The 21823-nt window shown below is 44.6% G+C and overlaps 1 protein-coding gene across 1 annotated transcript; it reads left to right on the top strand.

Annotated features, from left to right (window-relative positions):
- Window positions 1-7: 7 nt before the first annotated feature.
- DYNLRB1 (dynein light chain roadblock-type 1) lies at window positions 8-17449 on the top strand. Its single transcript, XM_081292490.1, has 4 exons — window positions 8-25; window positions 5601-5676; window positions 12674-12841; window positions 17064-17449. Exons 1-4 carry the CDS (start codon window positions 23-25, stop codon window positions 17105-17107), a joined length of 291 nt encoding a protein of 96 aa, XP_081148616.1. The 5' UTR covers window positions 8-22; the 3' UTR covers window positions 17108-17449.
- Window positions 17450-21823: the final 4374 nt, after the last annotated feature.

Below are 21823 nucleotides of genomic sequence, written 5' to 3'. Positions count from 1 at the left end.
CAGAGCTAAGGATCAGTCCGAGATGGTGAGTGTTCACCGGTGCTTTTGGCTAGCAGTTGCACCCCTCCCTGGCCATGCGGTCCATCTGCCACTGGGGTCTCAGAGCGCCAGGAGAGGAGTCCGCCGGCCTGGGCGGGGCCGGAATCGGACCCAAGCTGACTGGAGGGCGGAACCCGAATGGCTCGGGCCTTTGGGGCCCGGCCGAGGCGTGGCCACCGGATGCCGCTGCTCCTCGACCGGAAACAGCTGGGGCCTCAGTGAAGACCAGGCAGTGGGAGGCTGGGACTCTGAAGCTTGCCGCCTAGCACCTGGGCCTTGTCGCGCGACTCTAGCCTTAAGGGTAGCATTTTCCCCGAAGCTAGTAGGTGGCAAGCACTGCTAAGTTTGAGTGCGTCATGTGTGTTGTTTTTCCTCCTCGCAGCTCTGTGCGGTGAGCTGTGAGGAAGTGTGCGACCATCACCCACCCACACATTTAAAATCTAAATCTTCGGGGCTGGGGATGTGGCTCAAGCGGTAGCGCGCTCGCCTGGCATGCGTGCGACCCGGGTTCGATCCTCAGCACCACATACCAACAAAAGATGTTGTGTCCGCCGAGAACTAAAAAATAAATATTAAAAATTCTCTCTCCCTCTCTCCCTCCCTCCCCTCTCTCACTCTCTCTTAAAAAAAAAAAATAAATAAATAAAATCTAAATCTTCGGAATGCCAAGCTTTGACCCAGGAAGTGGCCGTGGACTTGAGCCCTAAGAAGCGTGACTGCTGTAGCTCGGTCCAAACACTCAGACTGGGTGCCTGAGGCAGGGTCTGGCCTTGAGGATCCCCAGGCCCCTCTGCTGTTGGCTGCAACCGTGGGCTCTTTACACCTTTTCAGGGTTGTGTATTGTTAGTTCCTATCGCTTATACAAAACTCGAAAAGGACTTTTAAACGTTAAACCATGTGAATGTAACTTTTTCAGTCATCTTTTTTAGATATGTAAAGCTTATAAGAAAAATTGAAAAGGAAAATGAAACAAGGTCGTTAGAGGTGACCGCTAAGTGAATTACTTCTAGGCTTTTTCGCTTTGGTTTCTATTTTATATAGTTTAGTGCCGACTGAATATACAAATTGTGAGTTCTGCATTTCTCATTTATACCACAAAGAATGTCCCCACGTCATTAAAAACATGAAATATTGCTTCAAATATATGTAATTTCATCTTTCGTATCACTTTTTTTTTTCTTTTAAGACAGGGTCTTTCCTTGTTGCCCAGACTCTGGAAGTCCAGACTCAAAACAGTCCTCCCACCTTAGCTTCCCCTGTGATGGGACTGCCTTTTAGCTCTTCTTTTGACCTGCTATGTGTTCTTGGGTAAAACCCTTCTTTTCTCTGAACCTCAATTTCCTTAACTGTAAAATGAAGATCATAATAATCATGGAAGATGAATGAGATGTTCAGATGGAAGCATATGTCTGAAAGCAGTGGATGACCCATAGTGGGTACTGAGTACATAAATGTATGCCTGTGTGTTCTGTTCCTGGTAAGTGTGAGGTTTTTTTTTGTTTGTTTGTTTTTTGTTTTTTTTTTTTGAACAACCAAATCTCAGTAGCTGGTTCTTATTAAACAGAATCACCTACCTGGGCACCATGGCACATGCCTGTAACCCCAGTTACTTGTCAGGCAGGAGGATCACAAGTTGGAGGATACCCTGGGCAACTTAGCAACACCCTGTCTCAAAGTTAAAAAGGACTGGGGATTTAGCTCAGTAGTAGAGTTCTTGTGTGTCTTGCACAAGACCCTGAGTTCAATCCCCAGCACTTGGGGCAGAAATTAAGGTCACCCAAACTTTTGCTTTTTGTTACACTGGGTCCTATAAGGTAGCATCCTCCCTCCTATACTTAAAAGGGTTGATTTTGAAACATAGTTGAAAAAATGCTTTTTTTTTTAAAAAAAAAAATATTTATTTATTTATTTATTTTAGTTTTCGGCAAACACAACATCTTTGTTTGTATGTTGTGCTGAGGATCGAACCCGGGCCGCACGCATGCCAGGAGAGTGTGCTACCGCTTGAGCCACATCCCCAGCCCCGAAAAAAATGCTTTTTATTTGTTCTTAAGTATTCACTGAGCCTGTCTTGTGTCTGGTATTGGGGCTATAAAAGGTACTGGATCCCTGCTCCAAGGGTACTTTGGGTCTACAGTAGAAGATGGATATAAAATGTCAATTATACTGTGCTGTAGTAAGTACCATGAAGGCTGGATGCTACAGGTGTCCAGAGTGGGGCTGGTATTAAAGGCCTTTCCGAGGAGGCCCATGAGGTGACTTTCAAAGGTTGGGAGTTGGTTATGTTAAGGAGTAAGGACAAGAGGAAAAAGTTCCTTTCCTTCAGATAGAGGGAGTACTGTATACTTCAGATAGAGAGAGCACATATACCCAGCCTGAGTGCTGGAAGCCCAGACTCCTGGCAGGCTGTGTGTGCCCCCTGCAGTCCATTCTCCACACAGCAGCCAAAGCTGGCCTTCAAAAACATCACATCTTGTCTCTCCTCACCTCATAACTTGCTAGTGGCTCCACATAACATCCCAAGAAAAACCAAGGTCACGTCATGGTCTGCCGGTTGGCTGTAATTTGCACCATTCTTCCCTTTGTTCATTGCATTTCAGGCCCACTAGCTCTTTTGCTGTTCCTTGAACAGCATACTTTTCCACAGTGTTGCTTTTGTATTTGTTCTTTGCACTGTCTAGAACCTTCTCTCTAGAAATCCACATGGTTAGCTCCTTCATTTCATTCAGCTCTCTTAGGATTTCTCTGATCATCTTACACAAAATTGCAGAGGTGCATGCCTGTAATTCCAACAACTTGAGACTGAGGCAAGTTTGAGCAACTCAGAACTTGTCTCAAATAAGAAATATAAAAGGACTGGGGATGTAGAGTGTCTCTCATTGAATCCCTAGTACAAAGAAAGAGTCATCAATAAATCATTCTAGACCCCTCAATCACACCTGGCATTTATGTTTTACTTCTTTTTATTATTTAATGTCTAACTCCCCAAATACATCCTACCACCTTGCCTAGGTCAACTTCAGGGGATAAGATTTTTGTTGTATTTTGTTCATTACTACAATCCCAGGCCTAAAATTGTCTGGCACATAGAAGCCATATAGTTAATAAATAGAAGTCTTAGGAAATTTAATCTTTTTCTTTTCAGCTTCATTGCCCAACCCTGGGATACAGTTTAAATCTAGATTTTGACATCTTCCATTTTAGCTTTCATTCCCCTTTCTTTCCTGTGTTGATTGTTGGTTGATTGAGCTGTCCTAAATTATCACATAAGCTTTTTTTTTTTTTTTTTTTTTTTTTTTGCCATATTGACTCTGGGTCTTGCTCATGTGAGGCAAGCACTATACTACTGAATTGTATCCCCAGATGTCCCAAGTTATTCTTAAAATGCTGAGTGTGTCAGAGCTCTATGGCCCCATGTCAGAGTCCATCTTGGATACACTGGTGGAGGGGGAGGGTGGTGTGCTAAAAATTAGAAACTGCAGAGTAGAAGGTCTGAGGCTGTAGCTCAGTGGCAGAGCACTTGCCTAGCATATGTGAAGCACTGGGTTCAATCCTCAGCACCACATAAAAATTAATAAATAAAGGTATTCTGTCCATCTACAGCTGCAAAAATTAAATTAAAAAGAAAGAAAGAAACAACAGAGTAGAAAGGACTATTTGGGAGGGGAAAAAAAGAAAAAGAATAAAACCTGAGCTATAGTTTTCTGTTCTGAAAGTTGCTTTATTTTTTTTTCATAATCTCCTCTAGCCATCTCATTTTCACAGGGGTGCAGTCACCAAGCACTTTATTTTATACTTTTGCTGTTTTCATTTAGCAATATAACACAGATCTGTGGTGTTATCACATAGTCTAATCACTACTGTTAATGTGAATGGTATCTTCCTATGAGTGATATTCCATAATTTACTTGGCCTTTTGTCTAATTATTGGCCCTTTTAGTGCTTTCTCTTTTTTGCTATTGTAGGTGTCACTGCAACAGACATCTTACTGTGTTCTTTCATTCTTTTGGATTATTTCCTTAGGTTGAATTTCCTAGAAGGCAACCAGGTCAGGCTAAATACTGTACAGCATTGATCTGTCATACTACCTATCATATCCTATTGTATCATACTACCATACATACCTATCATATCCCTCCCCTCCAAACTAGGACCTGGCAAACTCCATGAATAACTTAGGATCTCAGATACGCATGACCCACTCTATTGTACTCACATCCAGAGACAGCCCTGTCCTTTTACCCAAACTCTAGATTTTAGAGGCATCAGGCTACTTACCATTTTGTAGCAGGAACTTGTTTGTCTTTCCCTCCAGCATTTGAGGGTATTACATCACTGGGGAGTGGGTGGTGGTGACTGGACTATCCGCCATTTGCTTTCCAGAAGAACAATAGTTCATTGTGCTATCTCCTTCCAGTGTTTAGGACCCCCCCCCCCCCCCCGCAATTATCCCCTGGGAATGGAGAACCATTCTCTTTTGGTGAATGAACCTCTGTTTCCAACAACTCTCAGCCTTTGAGAACCTTCTGACTAGATTCTGGGCTGGGCTGGAAGGGACCTCCCGAGAATAAGCACACCTCAAGCCCAGTTTCCAGCCACAGGAAGAGTTAGTCCTAGTTTAGTTAAGCAGCTGCTTCTCGAGCTCATTGTAGGGACTTTATGTAATTAGACCCAGCGCCTGATATTTGTCCCTGAGAAGCACAGCCAAGGATTTGGGGGGTCACAGGCAGGTAAGACACCACTAAGATGGGGAATCAGTAGAGGCTTCAGGCAGAGGTAATGCCTTGGGTGGTCTAGAAGACTTCTGAATTTCAACAGAGAAGAGACCTTGTAGTTTTAAAAGATGGGACAAGAACATGTGGGCAGGTAGATAAAAGTGGAGGGAGAGATAAAGTAATTGGAGTAAAAATGTACAAGGTCTTGCATGCCAGAATGAGAACCCAAACATCTCCTCTGTTTACAAATCCCATGCTAAAATATCCTACCCTGACTGGTTTCTGAATAATCAGGATTAATGAGCCCCTTCCTGAGACATTTCCTGTGGCTATATGCCATGTGTCACACTATCTCAGATGCCAGCTTATTAAATCACTGTGTCTATCCTCATAGGGTAATTTTGCTTCTTTGAAATGTTTTCAGTTGTCTTATTTGAGCCACAAATGACTCAGTGTCTCCCTCCTGTTAGAAACCTCTGTTTGGGGTTTTTTAAGTCATCAGAGTCCTGTCCCCTAACTGTACCTGATAATGTCAATCATTAATGTATCTATGCTCCTGGGAATGTTTTTATATTCTCTGTTTTTATATTTATATAGCCCGGGATTGGGGGCATAATGTTGCCTGGTGGGTAGAGCAGCCCCACTTCATGCTGTAGTTGTGAACTAATTCTCTAGGTGCTGGTGGTGGCCAGAGGACCATTTCACACAGGCCTGGGAGCTTTAAGATAGGGCCAAATGTCTGGGTGTTTCTTGTTTCTTTTTGGAAGACAAATGTGTGATGCATCTTATGAGGAGGTTAATCCAGCCTACCTGGCCTCTCCTAACCTTGGTCTTATTTTCTGGCAGGCAGAGGTGGAGGAGACACTGAAGCGACTTCAGAGCCAGAAAGGAGTACAGGGAATCATCGTGGTGAATACAGAAGGTACACTCTTCAGCTATGACTTGCCCCTGGCAACCCCCAGAAAACAGCCCAAACACAGCATAACACTTTTTAACTAAGCCCCTTCATGGATCTGATCTAAGTGTTCTGTTTTTTTCTTTTTAACACTTCCCGTGTTCTAACAATATTATTGAAATTCTGATTTTTTTAATCTTCATTTTATTTATTTATTTATTTATTTTGAGGAGAGAGAGAGAGAGACAAATTTTTTAATATTTATTTTTCAGTTTTCGGTTGGCAAACATCTTTATTTTATTTTTATGTGGTGCTGAGGATCGAACCCAGCACCCCTTACATGCCAGGGAAGCACGTTACTGCTTGAGTCACATCCCCAGCCCATATTTATTTATTTTTGTGTGGTACTGAGGATTGAGCCCAGGGCCCTGCACATGCTAGGCGAGCCCTCTACCACTGAGCTACAACCCCAGCCCTGAAATTCTTTTTTTTTTTTTTAATATGCAATCATTCTTTCTTTCTTTCTTTCTTTCTTTATTTTATTAGTTGTTCAAAACATTACAAAGCTCTTGACATATCATATTTCATACATTTGATTCAAATGGATTATGAACTCCCATTTTTACCCCCGTATACATATTGCAGATTCACATCGGTTACACATCCACTTTTTTACATACTGCCATACTAGTGTATGTTATATTCTCCAGCCCTGAAATTCTAATTTTAAATAAAGGAAAAATTCAACTAGTTCTACTACCTTGACAGTCACACATTTCAACTTCCATTCTTTTTCAGCCCTTGTGACCATCAGCCACTTTTCTGATGGTCATAATCATAGTTGGTACTATTTGCATATGCTTATGTTCAAAATTTTCTAAAATTGCTTCACAGTTCACATGAGAAAAAAATTTTTTTTTTTTTAATACTGGGGATAATGACCCAAGGCCTCAGGCCTGCTTGGCACTGCCCTACCACTGAACTATAGTCCCAGCCCCTTTAAGCAAAAAATTTTAAGTACCAGTACAATGTTTATTAACCCATTTACATTGTTTCTACTCTTTTGTGTACCCATTAAATCTGTATTATGTATCCATTTATGTTGATTTTACCTTTTAGTTAGGTGATACTCTGGATGACTTCTTTGTGCCCATAGTTTTTTCCCCCTTTCTTTTGGGGGCGTTTTTTGAACAACTTGAATGATGCAGATACTAATTTTCTCAAACTGTGCTAGACGTAGTAAAGAAGGGAACTAACCTTTATCGTATACCTGCTCCACTCCAGGCTGAGGACTGGTGCTTTACAACCATACTATTTCCTTAAAACGGCCTGTGCCCTCCATTTGCAATGGAAAAAAAAAAAGTCTAGAAATTTAATTAACCTGCCATTACAGAGATAAAATTACATCTGAGCCTGTCTGAGTACACCTATGTGCTTTTTCCCACTCTGCTGCACTGTGAAGAACCAGAGAGTGGCTGCTGGTCTTGTGGCCCTAGGCCTTGATGTCTGGACAGCATCAAGGACAAGGGCTCTGGAAAAAAGCAATTCTGAGTTTGTATCCTGCTTCTTCCCCGACTAACCGCATGACCTTCAGCAAGTCACTTAAGCATATAAATGTGGATATTATATCTACATTATAGGGTTGTAAATTATTAACTGAGAATAAACAATTATTTGTTTACTATGGTATTGTCACCATCAGTTCTGAGCTCTGAGGTATTTGTTTACATGAATCCATATACCTGGTCAGGTACCCCTGTTGGGTTGGGGGAAACCACATGCTTTGTGTCTCTAGACCACAGTGTTTCCCAAATTTATCTAGTCACCTGAAACTCTTGTTTAAAAACCTACAGCTTTCCAGGCCTTTCCACACAAAGTATGATATATTAGGACTAAGGTGAGACCTGGGAATCTGTTTGCCATTCACTCCAGGAGATTCTTTGATCAGACTTAATTCTGCCTTAAGGGCAAATTCTAATAAAAAGCTGAATGAGCTGGTGTGGTGGCACTCACCTATAATCCCAGTGATGGGGGAGGCGGAGGCAGGAGGATTGCAAGTTCAAAGCCAGCTTCAGCAACTTCGTGAGAACCTGTCTTAAAATAAATAAAGAAGGCTGGGGATGTGGCTCAATACCCCTAGGTTCAATCCCTAGTATTTAAAAAAAAAGAAAAAACACTGAATGAGTGCTACAGGCTTAAGACTCACAGCAGATCTGTATGCATCTGATGGCTGCTCTTCAAGACACCACCTAGAATGTAGTTTTCAGTACTGGGCTCCTTAGTCTAAGGCTCATATGCTTCCTCTGGGTTCCTTCTCCTCCATGTCAATCAGAGCAGCTGCTCTCAGATCATTAGCTTGTGTTTCTGTATTAGTTTCAATTAGGAAAAATGTTTTACCAATTTAAAAGCCACCCTACTAGCAAGAAAATAACCAAAAAACTACAGTGTTGGGACAGGTACACGAAGACATTGCTGCTGTTACCAGCAGCTTGGGTGATGAAGGTCCATGATAGCAAGGACTTTGTCTGAGTCACCTCTGGACACCTGGTCCATCCAGCAAGGCTCTGGATTCAGGTCAGTGAGTGTTTGTTGAATGACCAAATCATAATCAGTGATGCCATCAGCCCTTTGATTTGGTAATTCCATTCTGAGGAATGTGTTCCAACAAAATAATCCCAAAGGAAAAAAACAAAACTTTTGCAAGCATATAGATGCCATAATAACTAGATCTAGATTAATAATCACAGTAATATCTATAATAGCTAGTATGATTGGAAATAATAATGCCCTTTTCCTGGCACCATTATAAATACTTGATATAGACTCTTTTTTTTTTCCTGGTACTAGAGACTGAACCCAGAGCTTCACACATACTAGGCAAACACTCTACCACGAGAGATGAATTCATTTAATCCTTCAAACAGCAAAATAAGGATAGAGTTATTAATGTCTCCATTTTATAATGATAAAACCAAGCCTTAGGAAGAGGTTAAGCAGTATCCAAAGGACAGAGGGAAGAGTGGTGGACCTAGAGTTCCAACTCTATAGTCCATGTGTTTGGCCTCTGTCCAGCCTGTGTGCCCCCCTCCATCCCCATCCCCAAGTGCTCAGGCAGAGGAACGGCAGACCTGCAGATACACCCATACAAGTGGGAATGTCTCGTCAATATGAAGAGATGGCTAAGATGCAGACCTCTTGGGAGTCAGTCTTCCCTCTCCAGCCTTAGTTCCTTGGTCTCTCTCCTTGGTGGGGGCTGGGGGTATCTCTGCAGGCCATAGTCTGCCTTTTCTCAGAGACTTACTTAATCTTATTGCTTTACTTCTTGCTCTTTCCTCTGCCTCAAATGGCCTTTCTTTTCTCTACTGATTTAAATGTCACCCACCTATAAAGATCCCCTCAAATGTTCCTTTTTTAGGAAGCTAAGCCTTTGATGATAATCTTCTCAACAAACCATTATCCCAACAAGGAAATAGAGGCTCAGAGAGGTTAAATGATGTGTCCTAGATGAGATCATGCAGGCTCTGCAGTGTCCTGAAAAGGGTCTGCTCTCCTCTGTCTCCAACAACCAGAACAGTGCTGGCACAGAGGTGGTGCTGACAAAAGTATCTGTTCATTTTTTTAAGGTTTTTTTTGTTGTTGTTTAAAGGTTTTGGTGTAGTGGAAGGGATGACCTGGTTGCATAACCAGGACAGATCTGAGCCACAGCTCAGAAATTGTGCCACTGCCCAGCCATTTCTGTGGACTACACAGTCTCCATTTGTGAAGGCAAAGGCTGGGTAGGCCACCTTTGGGGTAATTTAAGGTCTGTAAACTGTGAATCTGTAATTAATCTGAAATTCTTCCCAGTTTGGGTCCCTGCACACTTGCCTCCATGTTTTCTTTTATTGAGGGAGTGAACAAATGGTTACTTTCTTGTCTCCTTTACACATTGCTCACTTATAGCATGTGGTCAAAGCCAGACACACTGGCATATGCCTATAATCCCAGCAGCTCGAGAGGCTGAGGCAGGAGGATTGCAAGTTCAAGGCCCGCCTCAGCAATTTAGCAAGGCCCTCAGCAACTTATGGATATGTGCCTCAGTGGTTGAGCACCGCTGGATTCAATCTCTAGTACCAGAAAAAAAAGGAAAGAAAAGAAATGTTATCAAACTAATGCCCAGTCACAGGTATCCACTTTTCCATAGTCTACCTTCCTCTCAGAGACTTATTTCATCTCATTGCTTTAGCCCTTGCTCTTTCCCCTGCTTCAAATGTTCAAATACATAGTAGGCTCTTTGATTTTTTTTTTTTTTTTTTTTGATAGGGGGTGGTGCTGGGCCTTGTTCAAGGCCTTGTACGTCCATTCTCTACCACCAAGCTACACATTCCTCTCCTTCTCAAATGGCCTCCGTCTATGAAAGTGGATCCCTGTGACCACTCATTTATCAATAGCAAGAAATGCTTAATTTCCAAGGGTTCTGGTGAGAGAAATCTGAGTGGGTTCTGCCTTTAGGGAGCTTAGAGTCTGGGGGGAGATGAATGTAATGATTACTTCCCTACCAGTGTGTTGTCAAACTTGATAAACTGCTCTAAAGGAAAACTAGGTAGAGCTGGGACCAAAGAATAGAGGCACTAGAATGAAAGTTCCAGGCCAAGGGATCTGTGAAAAGGTGGCCTTGTGGTATATAAAAGAGATGGTCTGGTGGGTGGGGATATAGCTCAGTGTTAGGGCACTTGCAAGGCCTAGGTTCAATATCAGCACTACTCTAAAAAAAAAGCTAACGTCAAGAGGTCTGATTATGCAGATCTATAAGTCAAGTCTTGGTACTGGTAAGACTTAGCATCAAGACCCAAAAATGAGCTAATGAAGGGTTCCTGGCCAGGTAGCAGAAACAGTTAGCCCAGGGCCCCAACTGGTCCTGACTCTCAGCAGGTAGGCTCCGTGTTAGCAGTGTTTTTGCAAGTTTAGGGAACAGTCACATCCCCTCAGGGAATAAGGAATGGGTTTTATTGGGTGGGTGATGTTGGTAACAAATCACGTTTATTAAGCATGTCCTATAACTCAACTTTCTTAAATTCATTGAACAGTATTCATTCCTCACAGTGGCACTTTGAAATAGAGGCATCATTTCACACACGAGGCAGTGGAAGCTAGGGAGATTCAATCACTTGCATAAAGTCGCATAGCTATGGAAGAGCAGAGGAGGGAGCAAGCCCGGGTCATCAGATTCAGTGTTCCTACACCATCACCTCTCCCATTTTGGATAGATTACAGCAGACACTGCTCACTGCTCATCCTCAGGAAGGTACAGCCACCAAGCCAGGCTCCATTGGACCCTGGTGTGCACATTGTTGCTATCTACCAGCAGCCCTGATGTTCCAGTCCTCTTGTCCTTTAAAGGCAAGTGACCACCACAACCCATTCACATGATTTCACTTGACTCAAAACAGCCTCTCTGACTCAGCTGCCTCTTTTGCCTCTTTTGCCACCATGTCCTCTTGCCATGCTCATGTTCCTGGTGCCCTGAGAAGACAAGGTTGGGCCAGTTTCTTGCTACCCATTGGAGGTAGGCTTGAGAACAACTGCCTTTGGCTGGTCTTTTACTGGTCACTTGTGGGCCAGATTATTGGGGTCCTAGACCCAAAGTCTGGCCACTTGTATATGGGGCGTAACTTGGGTTGCATCCTTCAAATGAGAGCGTAAGCTGGTGAGCTCTTGGACTCTCGTAGATGGAGCCTTTTGCTGATAGGTCATGGTCAGTTCACAGGCACCTCATGACTCAGTGTTATTCTTCACCTCCTTGACAATAGACACCATTCAGTGAGTTAAGTTCATTTAATCCTCAAAAGACAAACTGGGCTTGGTGGCGCACGCCTGTAACCCAGCTACTCAGGAGGCTGAGGCAGAAGGATCACAAGTTGGAAGCCAACCTTGGCAACTTTATTTGTCCCAAAATAAAAGGGGCTCAGTGTAGCTCAGTGGTAGAGCACCCCTGAATTCAAGCCACAGTACCGCGCGCGCACGCACACACACATGACTTGATAATGATGTCCATTGCCTAGTTAATTATACTAACAAAATCCTAGCTTAAATACCCAGCAGTAGAGAAATGGTGAGTCTGTGGGTTGTTCACATACATAGTAGGCTGTTTGCTTCCCCCCCACCCCCTGGGGATTGAACCTAAGACCTTGTACATCCTAAGCACCCATGCTCTACCAGTGAGCTATACCAGAACCCCTCAGTGTGGGCTCTTTGAAAGAGATAGCAATAGGGTATGCACAGACATAGACACATGCTTTGATTTAGGGTCACCATCATATGTGTAGACTGTGTGTTATTGTTGTTTTTAATAACTTTATTTCATTTATTTTTTTAATATTTGTTTTTTAGTTATACACAATACCTTTATTTTGTTTATTTCTTTTTATGTGGTGCTGAGGATCAAACCCAGTGCCTCACACGTGTGAGGAAGCGCTCTACCACTAAGCCACAACCCCAGCCATAGACTGTGTCTTTTTAACTAGACCCTAAGCCTGCCTTGAATGGGGATGGTGATGGTTATATCCTGGCACAAACTGACCTTTTCTCTGCTTTCTCCTTTTCAGTCTTTACAGATTTGTTAGAGCTTTCCTCCAGGTCAGGTTCTGAATATTATGAAGGAACATCTCTCCTTTTATTGCTGAAAAACAGATAGACAATGTGGCTCTGGGAAAGAGGCCTGGCAGTGAAGCCCACAGGCCTGTGTTTGAGTCCTGGCCCCCCTGCTCGTCGTCTGCTCTGTGCCTGTAGGCAGGTTGTCCCACCACTCAAGGAACCTGTGGCCTCATTGGCAAATGAAGATGTATCACCACCCACTGAGGGTTCTGGGCCTGGTGCTGACATACTTAAATACTTAGCACTGCATCTGTCAGATAGCAAGCCCTCTGTAAATAGTGGCATTATTAACTACTAGTCCAGTACTCTAGAGTTTTGTGGAGTTTGAGTTGGGAGCTTAGCAGAAAGGGGCTCTAACATCCTGCTCAATTTCCATTTGCTTTCCCTTCAGGAATTCCCATCAAGAGTACCATGGACAATCCCACCACCACACAGTATGCCAACCTCATGCACAACTTCATCTTGAAGGCAAGGAGCACTGTGCGAGAAATTGACCCCCAGAATGACCTCACTTTCCTTCGAATCCGCTCCAAGAAAAATGAAATTATGGTTGCACCAGGTAAGGGATCTTTCACTCACCACTTGGAAACAGATCCTCATAGCAGGTTCTCCATAGCTATCAAGAAGACCTCACACATTGGGATCTGCTCAGGTCCAAGGAAGGCCTGAGGAATTGAAGGAATCCAGTTGCCCCATTGATTAGCCAGACTCTAGCTGGTGTCCCCCAACAAATCCTTTCTCACAGTGACTGTAGGCCTCAGAAGGGAATCACTCTTGGGGTAAGAAAGACACAAGCATAACACAGATCACCCTTACCTTGACAGGGAGAAACTCAACGAGCATTTGGGACATGGGGAGTGCATGATCAGGTCTGCTCAAGGCAGTTGGCAAAGGCTCAACAAAAGAGGGGATGGTGGAGCTGAACCTTGAAGGCCAGAAAAGAATAAGCAAGGCAGAGGGGAAGAAAAAGAATTAGAGGGAAAATAATTTATTGATTCTAAGCTAAAATATATGTCATCTCTCTAGGCCCCATACAGCCAGCTTTTTCTCCGACACTAGAGCAGATGGCTATATTATTTTTCCGTGAAGAGCTTGGCATGTATATGGGGACTGTGTGGTACAGCCAAGCCTGTCTTTAGGTTTTGGGATCATTCTCAGGGTGATGAGATGCTTTTCCTGGGAAGAGCCCACAGGAATGGAGACCACCGCAGGAAACTGCAGGGCCACCATTCACGGACGTGATTCTCCAGGACTGTTTTTTCATTGTTACTTCTCTCTCGCCTTCTGTTTTGCCTGAGCCATAGTTGAATGTGTAGGTTAGTTCCCACTTTATGAAGTTGTTTTTTTTTTTTTTTTTTTGAGAGAGAGAGAATTTTAATATTTATTTTTTAATTTTCAGTGGACACAACATCTTTGTTTGTATGTGGTGCTGAGGATCGAACCCAGGCCACACGCATGCCAGGCAAGTGCGCTACCGCTTGAGCCACATCCCCAGGCCCAGTTCCCACTTTATGATACAGCTAGGTTGCAGTAACTGATTGTCTAGAGTGTCAGAACCTGTGTAGAAAGTGAGACTGATCCAACTTAAAAGGAGCCTCAGACACCAAACTCATCTGAGAGGACTTGATCCTATGAGCAGAGGTGTTTAGGGCAGGGGGCGATATGATTGTTGGGTAGGTCCTGGATGAAGGAGCACAGTGGGTAGACTGGGGACATGAGTGTCCCTGCACTTGGCAACACTGCAGAATTCTGGGAATTTGATAGGCAGTCAGCCACTACCAGCAGCAGGGTAGCATTGGTTCTGTTCCAAGGTCTGTTCTTACCCAGTCCAGTTGCCTGGAAGGATAGGAAAAAGAGAGCCAGAAAGCTAGTCACAGGGCCCCCAGCCTCCCTGGGACAGTCTCTAGAGGGTGGAGATAGAGCAAGTCAGTCACAGAGTACATAAAGGTAACTTAAGAGGAATTAAAAAAAAAAAAGCCTTACATATTTAATGCATCTCATACCAACTGATGCCTGATTCTATTTTTTTATAACTTTATTTTATTTATTTTATTATGTGATGCTGAGGATCGAACCCAGTGCCTCACACATGCAAGGCAAGCGCTCTACCATTGAGCCATGACCCCAGCCCCTGACGCCTGATTCTGTTAGGGAAAAAAGTTGGGGGAGGCACGGAATCTTTTTTTCCGGTGAATTCTTATATGGGCAAGTCATGGAACATCTCTATAACCACATCTATAAAATGTCAAGTCAGGTACTATGCTGCTGTGGTCCTCTGAGACCTTGTCTGGATAAATGTCTAGGCTTGGATTGGGGCAGAAAGCCTTGGAATCAAATTTGAACTGAAATCCCCCAAAACTTCTTGCTGTATGACTGTGGAGGACACATCTGCACAGCCCTCAAGGTGGACCCAGGAATCATCCCTTGACCTACTCTGTGTGTCAGCAGATCTGGGCTCCTCATTGACACACCTGGAAGCTTAAAGTGTGCGGCAAGGGCAAATGACATGGTTGCCACATAGACAAACTCTCCATGAAAAGTGTCTGTCAACCTGAAGCTTCTAAGAATGTCTCCTGAAAGGGCAGAGTTGCGTGAAAGCCCCCAGTCATGTGTGTCTTAGGCCAAACTTCTCAAACTTGGCCTTGAGGACCTGCCGGCATTCAGAAGCTATGAATGTGCTTGAGTCTGGGATGGGCAGCTCCCAGGTTAGGGGTTCGCAGGCTCAGAGGCTCCACGGCCTTAAAGTGGCCAGCGCTCACGGGGCCAGCACAAGTCCTGCAGGGAGTGTGAATGCTCTCTTGCTCACCTTCACCTCTCCCCTAGCCGGGCACACACACACATGCTGGGTGTTATTCTGGAGAGTACGTGGTATAATACCGTCACCTTAAACGGGTGTTTCTTCCGATTCCCACACTGCTGTGCCTCAGCCACACTGTTGCTCTCAAAGCCTGCATTCTTCTCCCTGGGGCCCTTCCACATGCCATCTTGCTGTGGGAACATTGCATCCTTCCTTGTCATTTGGCCATCCAGCTGCTTATGTACAATTTTAAGTCTGTTTTCTCCACTAGACGGTAAGTTCCATGAGGGCAGGGGCTTGGAAACATTTAGTAAATATTTATACTAAGCATACTAAACATTTAACAAATATCTATTAATAAATATTTGTTGAATAAATAAAGGAATGGCTTCCTAACTGACACCCCACCACTATGGGACAGGGGTGGAATCAACAATGGGAATGGGGTCAGGGATGTTTGTGGGGCATGGTATTCAGGATGAAAATCAATGATTTCAGGATGAAAATCAATGATTTGACACACTTTGATGTGTCCAAGAAAAAAATATTAGGTGTTGGTGCCAGAACTCCTGTAGGCAGGAGCCACTGACCAGAGCCTTGGAGGCATTAGACTGGATTGCCATAAGGACTGTAGTTAGCACCCCACACTGAGCAGCCTGGAGCAGCCCTGCCAGGAACAGTTCCTTCCTGCCCCTCTGATTGACTTCCTGGTCAAGCCTAGAATCTGCTTCCCAGGCCAGTAATAGCAGTAGGTGGTTTCAGAAATTGACTCTCCATAGAAGTACCAATTTCACCCCATCCTGGCCCAGAACAATTCACACTAAAGAGCATTTTCAGACAGATTTGGTTTTCAGTTTTTAACCTTACTTATATAAAGCCACATTGACTCAGCATAAACAAGCTTCAAAATACAACCTCCCACAGAGCACTTGCCATGGTATTATAGGACTTGGAACTAGTAATTTGATATAAAAGACATTGGTATTGTTGATTGTGTCTGTTTTTATCAGTGGCTTTTTATTATTTCTGATTTTAATAGCATTCTTTTATGTATGCAGATTACTTAGCCATGAAACTGGTAGTCCCTTTGTTTCTGTTTCTTCCCAGTTGCAACATCCTGTCATCTTGGGAAGATCCAAACTTTAGACTTGAATCTGAGCAGCCACAAATGACCGAGATCCTGCCACTCTTTCATGTTCAACAGGGGGGCAGAAGACCAGAGGGGTTCAGAGCATAAGGCCAAACCTGCTTCCCTCTCTTCCATATATATACATATTTCTTTTCTTTTTTTTTTTTGTTTTTTTTGTTTTGTTTTTTTTTTTTTGGCCTTGAGGATATGGGGGGGTGGGCTGGGGATTGAAACCATGGCCTTGTGCATGCAAGGCAAGCACTCTACCCAAAGTACCAGTGAAAAAGAGTTCACCCAGGTCCTGGCACATGTAAGCCTTTGTAAGTGTTTGTGATTTGATTGTGAAGTGGGCAGAGTTAAAACTTTCTGCTTCTTTAATTTTTCTTCTGTACACTAAGGATGGTCAGGCTCACCTCTGAGGACTTGGACTTCCTATGATTTTTCTCTCTCTCTCTCTTTTTTTTTTTTTTTTTTTTTTGTATTGGTGATTGAACCAAGGGGTGCTTTACCACTAAGCTGTATCCCCAGCCCTTTTTATTGTTTGAGACAGTCAGTTAATAAACTAGTAACTGCTGTCAAGTAACTAAAAGAAGACTGGGTGGCTCCTCTGAGGGCCTGCTGTCTCTGAAGGGAGCAATCACTTCCCAGCAACCCCACCAGCAGGAGCCCCCACAGGAAGCTGGCGAGTTTATCTTGTTTCTGAGCAATAGGAAATAGCCTGGCATTGATGCTTTTTATTAAAGCGTTCTTCTCCTCCTCCCTCTTTGTGGTAACTTAAGGAGTTACTTGCTTTCTATTATGTTTTTCTGCCATTTTACATTTAGTGATTTGTTTTTCCATTTCTCTCTTTTGCAGATAAAGACTATTTCCTGATTGTGATTCAGAATCCAACCGAATAAGCCAACTCTTCTGGCTCCCTGTATCATTCTTTAATGTAATGCCCGAAAGAATACTAGTGTTAATCATGTCAAATAACTGGCCCGTGGAAAACGCCCTAGAGCCCATGCAATCCAATCCAGTGACCAAGGTTGGTCTGGCAGCTGTGCCCAGCCCCACCAGAGGAATCCTTCTGCTGTTCCAGGCACCCCAGAGTTCCCCGGGAGGGCTCTCTTTCCTCACTTCCAGGTTTTGGAGCAAGAGCCTGTGAGAAGCCCACACCCAGCTTCCTTCTGACCTTTAGTTCACTTTGTTGCCCTTGGAAAAGGCTGTTTTTCTTTAACTAAAAATAACCAGAATGCTTACCCTGCTGTTGTGTCTTTAAACACTAGGTTGGAAAGGCCTCTCTCTTCCTGTGTCACCACATGGTCTGAAGACCAAACCTGTGGCCTCTCCAGGCCCAGCCATCAATTGTGTTCCTGGTCCCCCGGATCTGTTCCTCACAGCACCTGTGGCCATACTTCCTGAGCATAGCTTGGTGTGTAACTGGTGTCCTGGTTTGTGGGCTTCTTGTCCACTTCTAGGCACTCCTTTATCATTTCCCACTCCTGCCAATGTTTTCTATTATACTCTTCTGTGGAAAGGAAGAATGATACCTGTTGAGCACCTAGAATGCACCTGGTGTGCACCTCACAGTACCTTCTGCAGATAGTGTTAAAGCCACCTGGCTAGAGACAAGCTTGCCAGGGCCTTATAGGCTGTGACCAAATAGTACCTGCCCCCCTTTTTGCAGTACTGCCGATTGAACCCAGGGATACTTTACCCAGCCGTTTTTATTTTGTTATTTTGAGACGATTTCACTAAATTGTCTAAGCTGGCCTTGAAACTTGTGATCATCTTGCCTCAGCCTCCCAAGTTGCTAGAATTACAGGGGTGCACCATTATACTCAAATACTTTTATATTCTTTAGTTTTTCCTATATATTTAGGGAAAACATGAGCAAAGAACAGATTACATATATCTTGTTCTTATTTTATAATAATCTTCCTTTACTATACCATGCTTTATTTGGTTGTTCATTCAACAGGTATTTAGTGAATGCCTACCATGTCCAGTTCCTGAGAATAAGCTCTGACCATTAGTTTTCAGGTTTTTGTGACATGTTATGAGGGTGGTAGACCACTGCCAGGGCCATGTAGTCCACAGATAAGAGAACAGGGGCCACAGCCACTTACCCACAGACAGGAGAGAACTCATGAACAACTAAAAATATGAGGGGAATAAATTCAACAGAAGAGTCTCAAGATAAAGTTGAAATTTCCCAACCTTAGACACGAGAGAAAACGGAAAAGTTGAGAAAATTGAAGGATCAGTCTGGGATATTCAACCTCTGATTAACAGGGGTTCCAGAAAGAGAAGATAAAATTTATAAATGAAAGACTATAAGAAAAATTCCTAGAACTAAAAATAGGAATTACTAGAATAAAAGTCCTGAGAGTCCAGAGTAATTGCTTTAAAAAAAAAAAAAGACCTAGGCCAAGCCAGGCATGGTGGTACATGCCTGTAATCCCAGTGGCTCCAGAGGCTGAGGCAGGAGGATCGAGAGTTCAAAGCCAGCCTCATCAAAAGTGAGGCAATTAGCAACTCAGTGAGACCCTGTCTCTAATAAAATACAAAATAGGGCTGGGGATGTGGCTCAGTGATTGAGTGCGCCTGAGTTCAATCCCTGGAACCCACCAAAAGAAAAAAAAAATGCCAACCCCATTATCATGAAATCTCGGAACATGGTGGACAGGGCACACAAGATTAAAGACTGAAATGGCAGCCATGCACACCTCTGTAATCCCAGGCCAGCCTCAGCAATTTAGCCCCTGATCAATTTAGTGAGATCCTATCTCAATAAAAGGCTGAGGATGTGGTTCAAAACAAAACAACAACAAAGCCTCTGGATTCAATCCCCAGTTTTTTTAAAAAATCAATTCTGACAGCATCACCAGAAATAGGTAGTTTCTGCCCTCAAACTTCTGGAGGGAAAAAAAAGACAACCTGGAGTTCTCAGCCCAGTCATTTTAAGTGAAATATTCTCAGACTGACAAGTCTGCATGTCTTCATCCCCCATGCACCTTTTCTCAGGAAGCTACCGGAATATGTACTTCATTAAAGCAAGGGAATAAAGCAAAGCAAGCAGATACAGAATCCAGGCAATCAGAGACTCAATGCATGGCAGACAAGGGAAGCTTCCAAGCAATGGTGAAGAGCACTGGGCAATAAGCCCGGAGAGTTAAGTGCAAAGGGGAAATGTTTCCAAGAAGACAAAAATAATAGGCTGTCTGATGTATCTGAATATATAAGAGGAGGTTTTGGTTCTCCAGAGATTTTAAAATAATTTAGTATCAGCACCATAAAATAAAAGTTATACAATTAAAAGGAAATCCCAGCTGGGCTTGGTGGTGCACACCTGTAATCCCAGTGACTCAGGGGACTGAGGCAAGAGGATCACAAATTGCTGGGATTACAGGTATATGCCGCCATGCCTGATTTTTTTTGATACAAGTTTTTAATAATCTAACAATATGCTTGTAAACTGGTGCCTCCCAGCCCTTTTCCAATAAAGTAACTGAAGAGTGAAGAGAATTATCTACAACTCCCTGGAGAACTGGAGCATTACCCAAAGGGAAGCCACCACAAGCACGACAGATCTCTGTGAAGTCTCCTCCTATCTTTGAAGATGAACAGGTGTTTTACATCCTGGGAGTTTAGTGGAGAATGCAGGGTTGAGGGAAGCAGGAGCCCAATTAGCCAGTGAGAACTGGAGGTGACTTGGACAAGAGAGGTTTCATGGCGCAGAAGTGGGGCCTTCAGAAGTGTGTCAGGACTTGGTGTTGACCATGGGTGTTAGACATGGAGGAAGACTCCAGAGTGCTTGTTGGCAACCAGGTACTTCCAGTTACGGAGATGGGAATGACTGGGGGATTTTGAAGGGGTAGAGGGAAACAAAGTGGCCTGCTTAATTGAAGCCATTAGTTACCAATATGTCTAATGAGATGTGTTGAGTGAATTGCTGAGTACACTATTCTGAGGGTTCATGCTGGACATGCAGATGTGTAGTTATTAGCCTATTTATTTATTTATTTTAGTTATAGGTGGACACAATAAATTTTATTTTTATGTGGTGCTGAGGATCAAATCCAGTACCTCAGGAATACCAGGTGAGCGCTCTACCTCTGAGCCACAATCCCAGGCCTCTGTGATTGGTATTTAGAGTCAAGAGACTTCAGAGGAATTCATCAGAGTGAAAGAAGGAAGAGAGGGAGGAGAAATGGGGTCTGAAAGCAGCACCTGATAGCTTCATCTCTGGACTCTTGTAGAAGAGCAGCAGTGAGAAGACTTGGTGGTCACAGAAGTTTCACTTAGGGTGTAGTTCAGCCTCGGAAAACCCAGAAAAACTGGTTTAAACAGGACCAAAGTTGATCCGGTCAGTAGTCCAGAGCCCAGGTTCATTTCAGCTTCTAGTTCCGCTACCTCCAAGATAGCTGTTGAAACCCCAGACCTCACATTCAAATTCCAGGAAGCTGATGGAGGCTGGGGTGGAGAAGGAAATACTCTTTAAGGAGATTTCCCAGAATTTCGCACAACACTTTCCACTGATGCTTACTGACCAGAGTTTAACGACTCGCCCATCCTAACTGCATGGAAACTGGGAAACCAAGTCCTCTATTGGGGTGCGCGGCTGCCCTAAAGGACATTCAGGAGGAATGGGATAGTAGCCGTTGAGAGTACCCATCTGCAGCCTCTGTCACCGAAGCCTGAGGACTGGGGATTTCAAGGAGGAAGTGGTCACGGGACCTGAGGATTGAGGACTCTGGCTCTTGACAAGGGCGACGGTGGGGATGGAAGAGCCACTGGAGCGGGATCGGGAGCGGATGCCTAGGGGAGAAGCGGCCAGTACCAAGTGGGGAGGTCGGCCGGGGGTGTGAGGTGGGGGCGCTGAGTGGCCTCCCAGAGCAGCAGAGGCCAAGAGTGAGGAAGGCTGGCACCGGGGCCCGCGTGAAGGGGCTGGCGGCCGCGAAGGAGCCGCGGACCGAGGGCGAGGCGGGCTGGGCGGCCATGGGGCTCCTGCATCCTGGGGCCTGCGGTCGAGGAGATGCACCGCGGAATTCAGCCAGGGCTGGGGCTCTGCCAGGTTTACGCAGCAGCAGAGTCAGGGCTTGGGATGTGGAGCCTGTGCCGGGCGGACGAGCGACGGAGAGGGCACGCGCGGTGGCTCGCCTCGGCGGCTGGGGCGACCGCGGCCTCCCGGGGAGTGAGAGTGGAGACGCGAGGGAGGTCCAAATGGGCTGGAGGCCTGGGATAGCGGCTGACTGGCGCGTGGGGACGGGGCATGGCAGTCCACTGAGTCTGGTCAGCTGCTGGGATGGGGCTGGGGCGTGGGGACTGGCTGGAGGCCCTGGTCTGGGCGAAGACAGTGACTTTCTTTTAATGTGTTTGAGGAACCCCAATGCTGAGGCGACCTTTGTTCAAGAGGCAGGGCCTCGACCTGAATGAAGCCTGGAGGGACAGGCTGGAGTCAGCCAGAGCACAGATGGCACAGGCTCCCAGGGGTGGCTGAGGACAGCTGAGCACAGGCAGCCTCCCCAGGTGACTGACAGCTCAGAGGACCAATATGGGGGAAGGCGGGGCTTGAGGACACTGGAGCGTGGGGGTGGCACACTGGAGCGTGGGGGTGGCACACTGGCCCC

This window comes from Spermophilus citellus, assembly GCF_964194105.1.
Source record: "Spermophilus citellus genome assembly, chromosome: 4".
Lineage (NCBI taxonomy): Eukaryota > Metazoa > Chordata > Mammalia > Rodentia > Sciuridae > Spermophilus > Spermophilus citellus.
The sequence above is the reverse complement of the archived record's forward strand: the minus strand, read 5'-3'. Positions and strand labels throughout refer to the sequence as shown.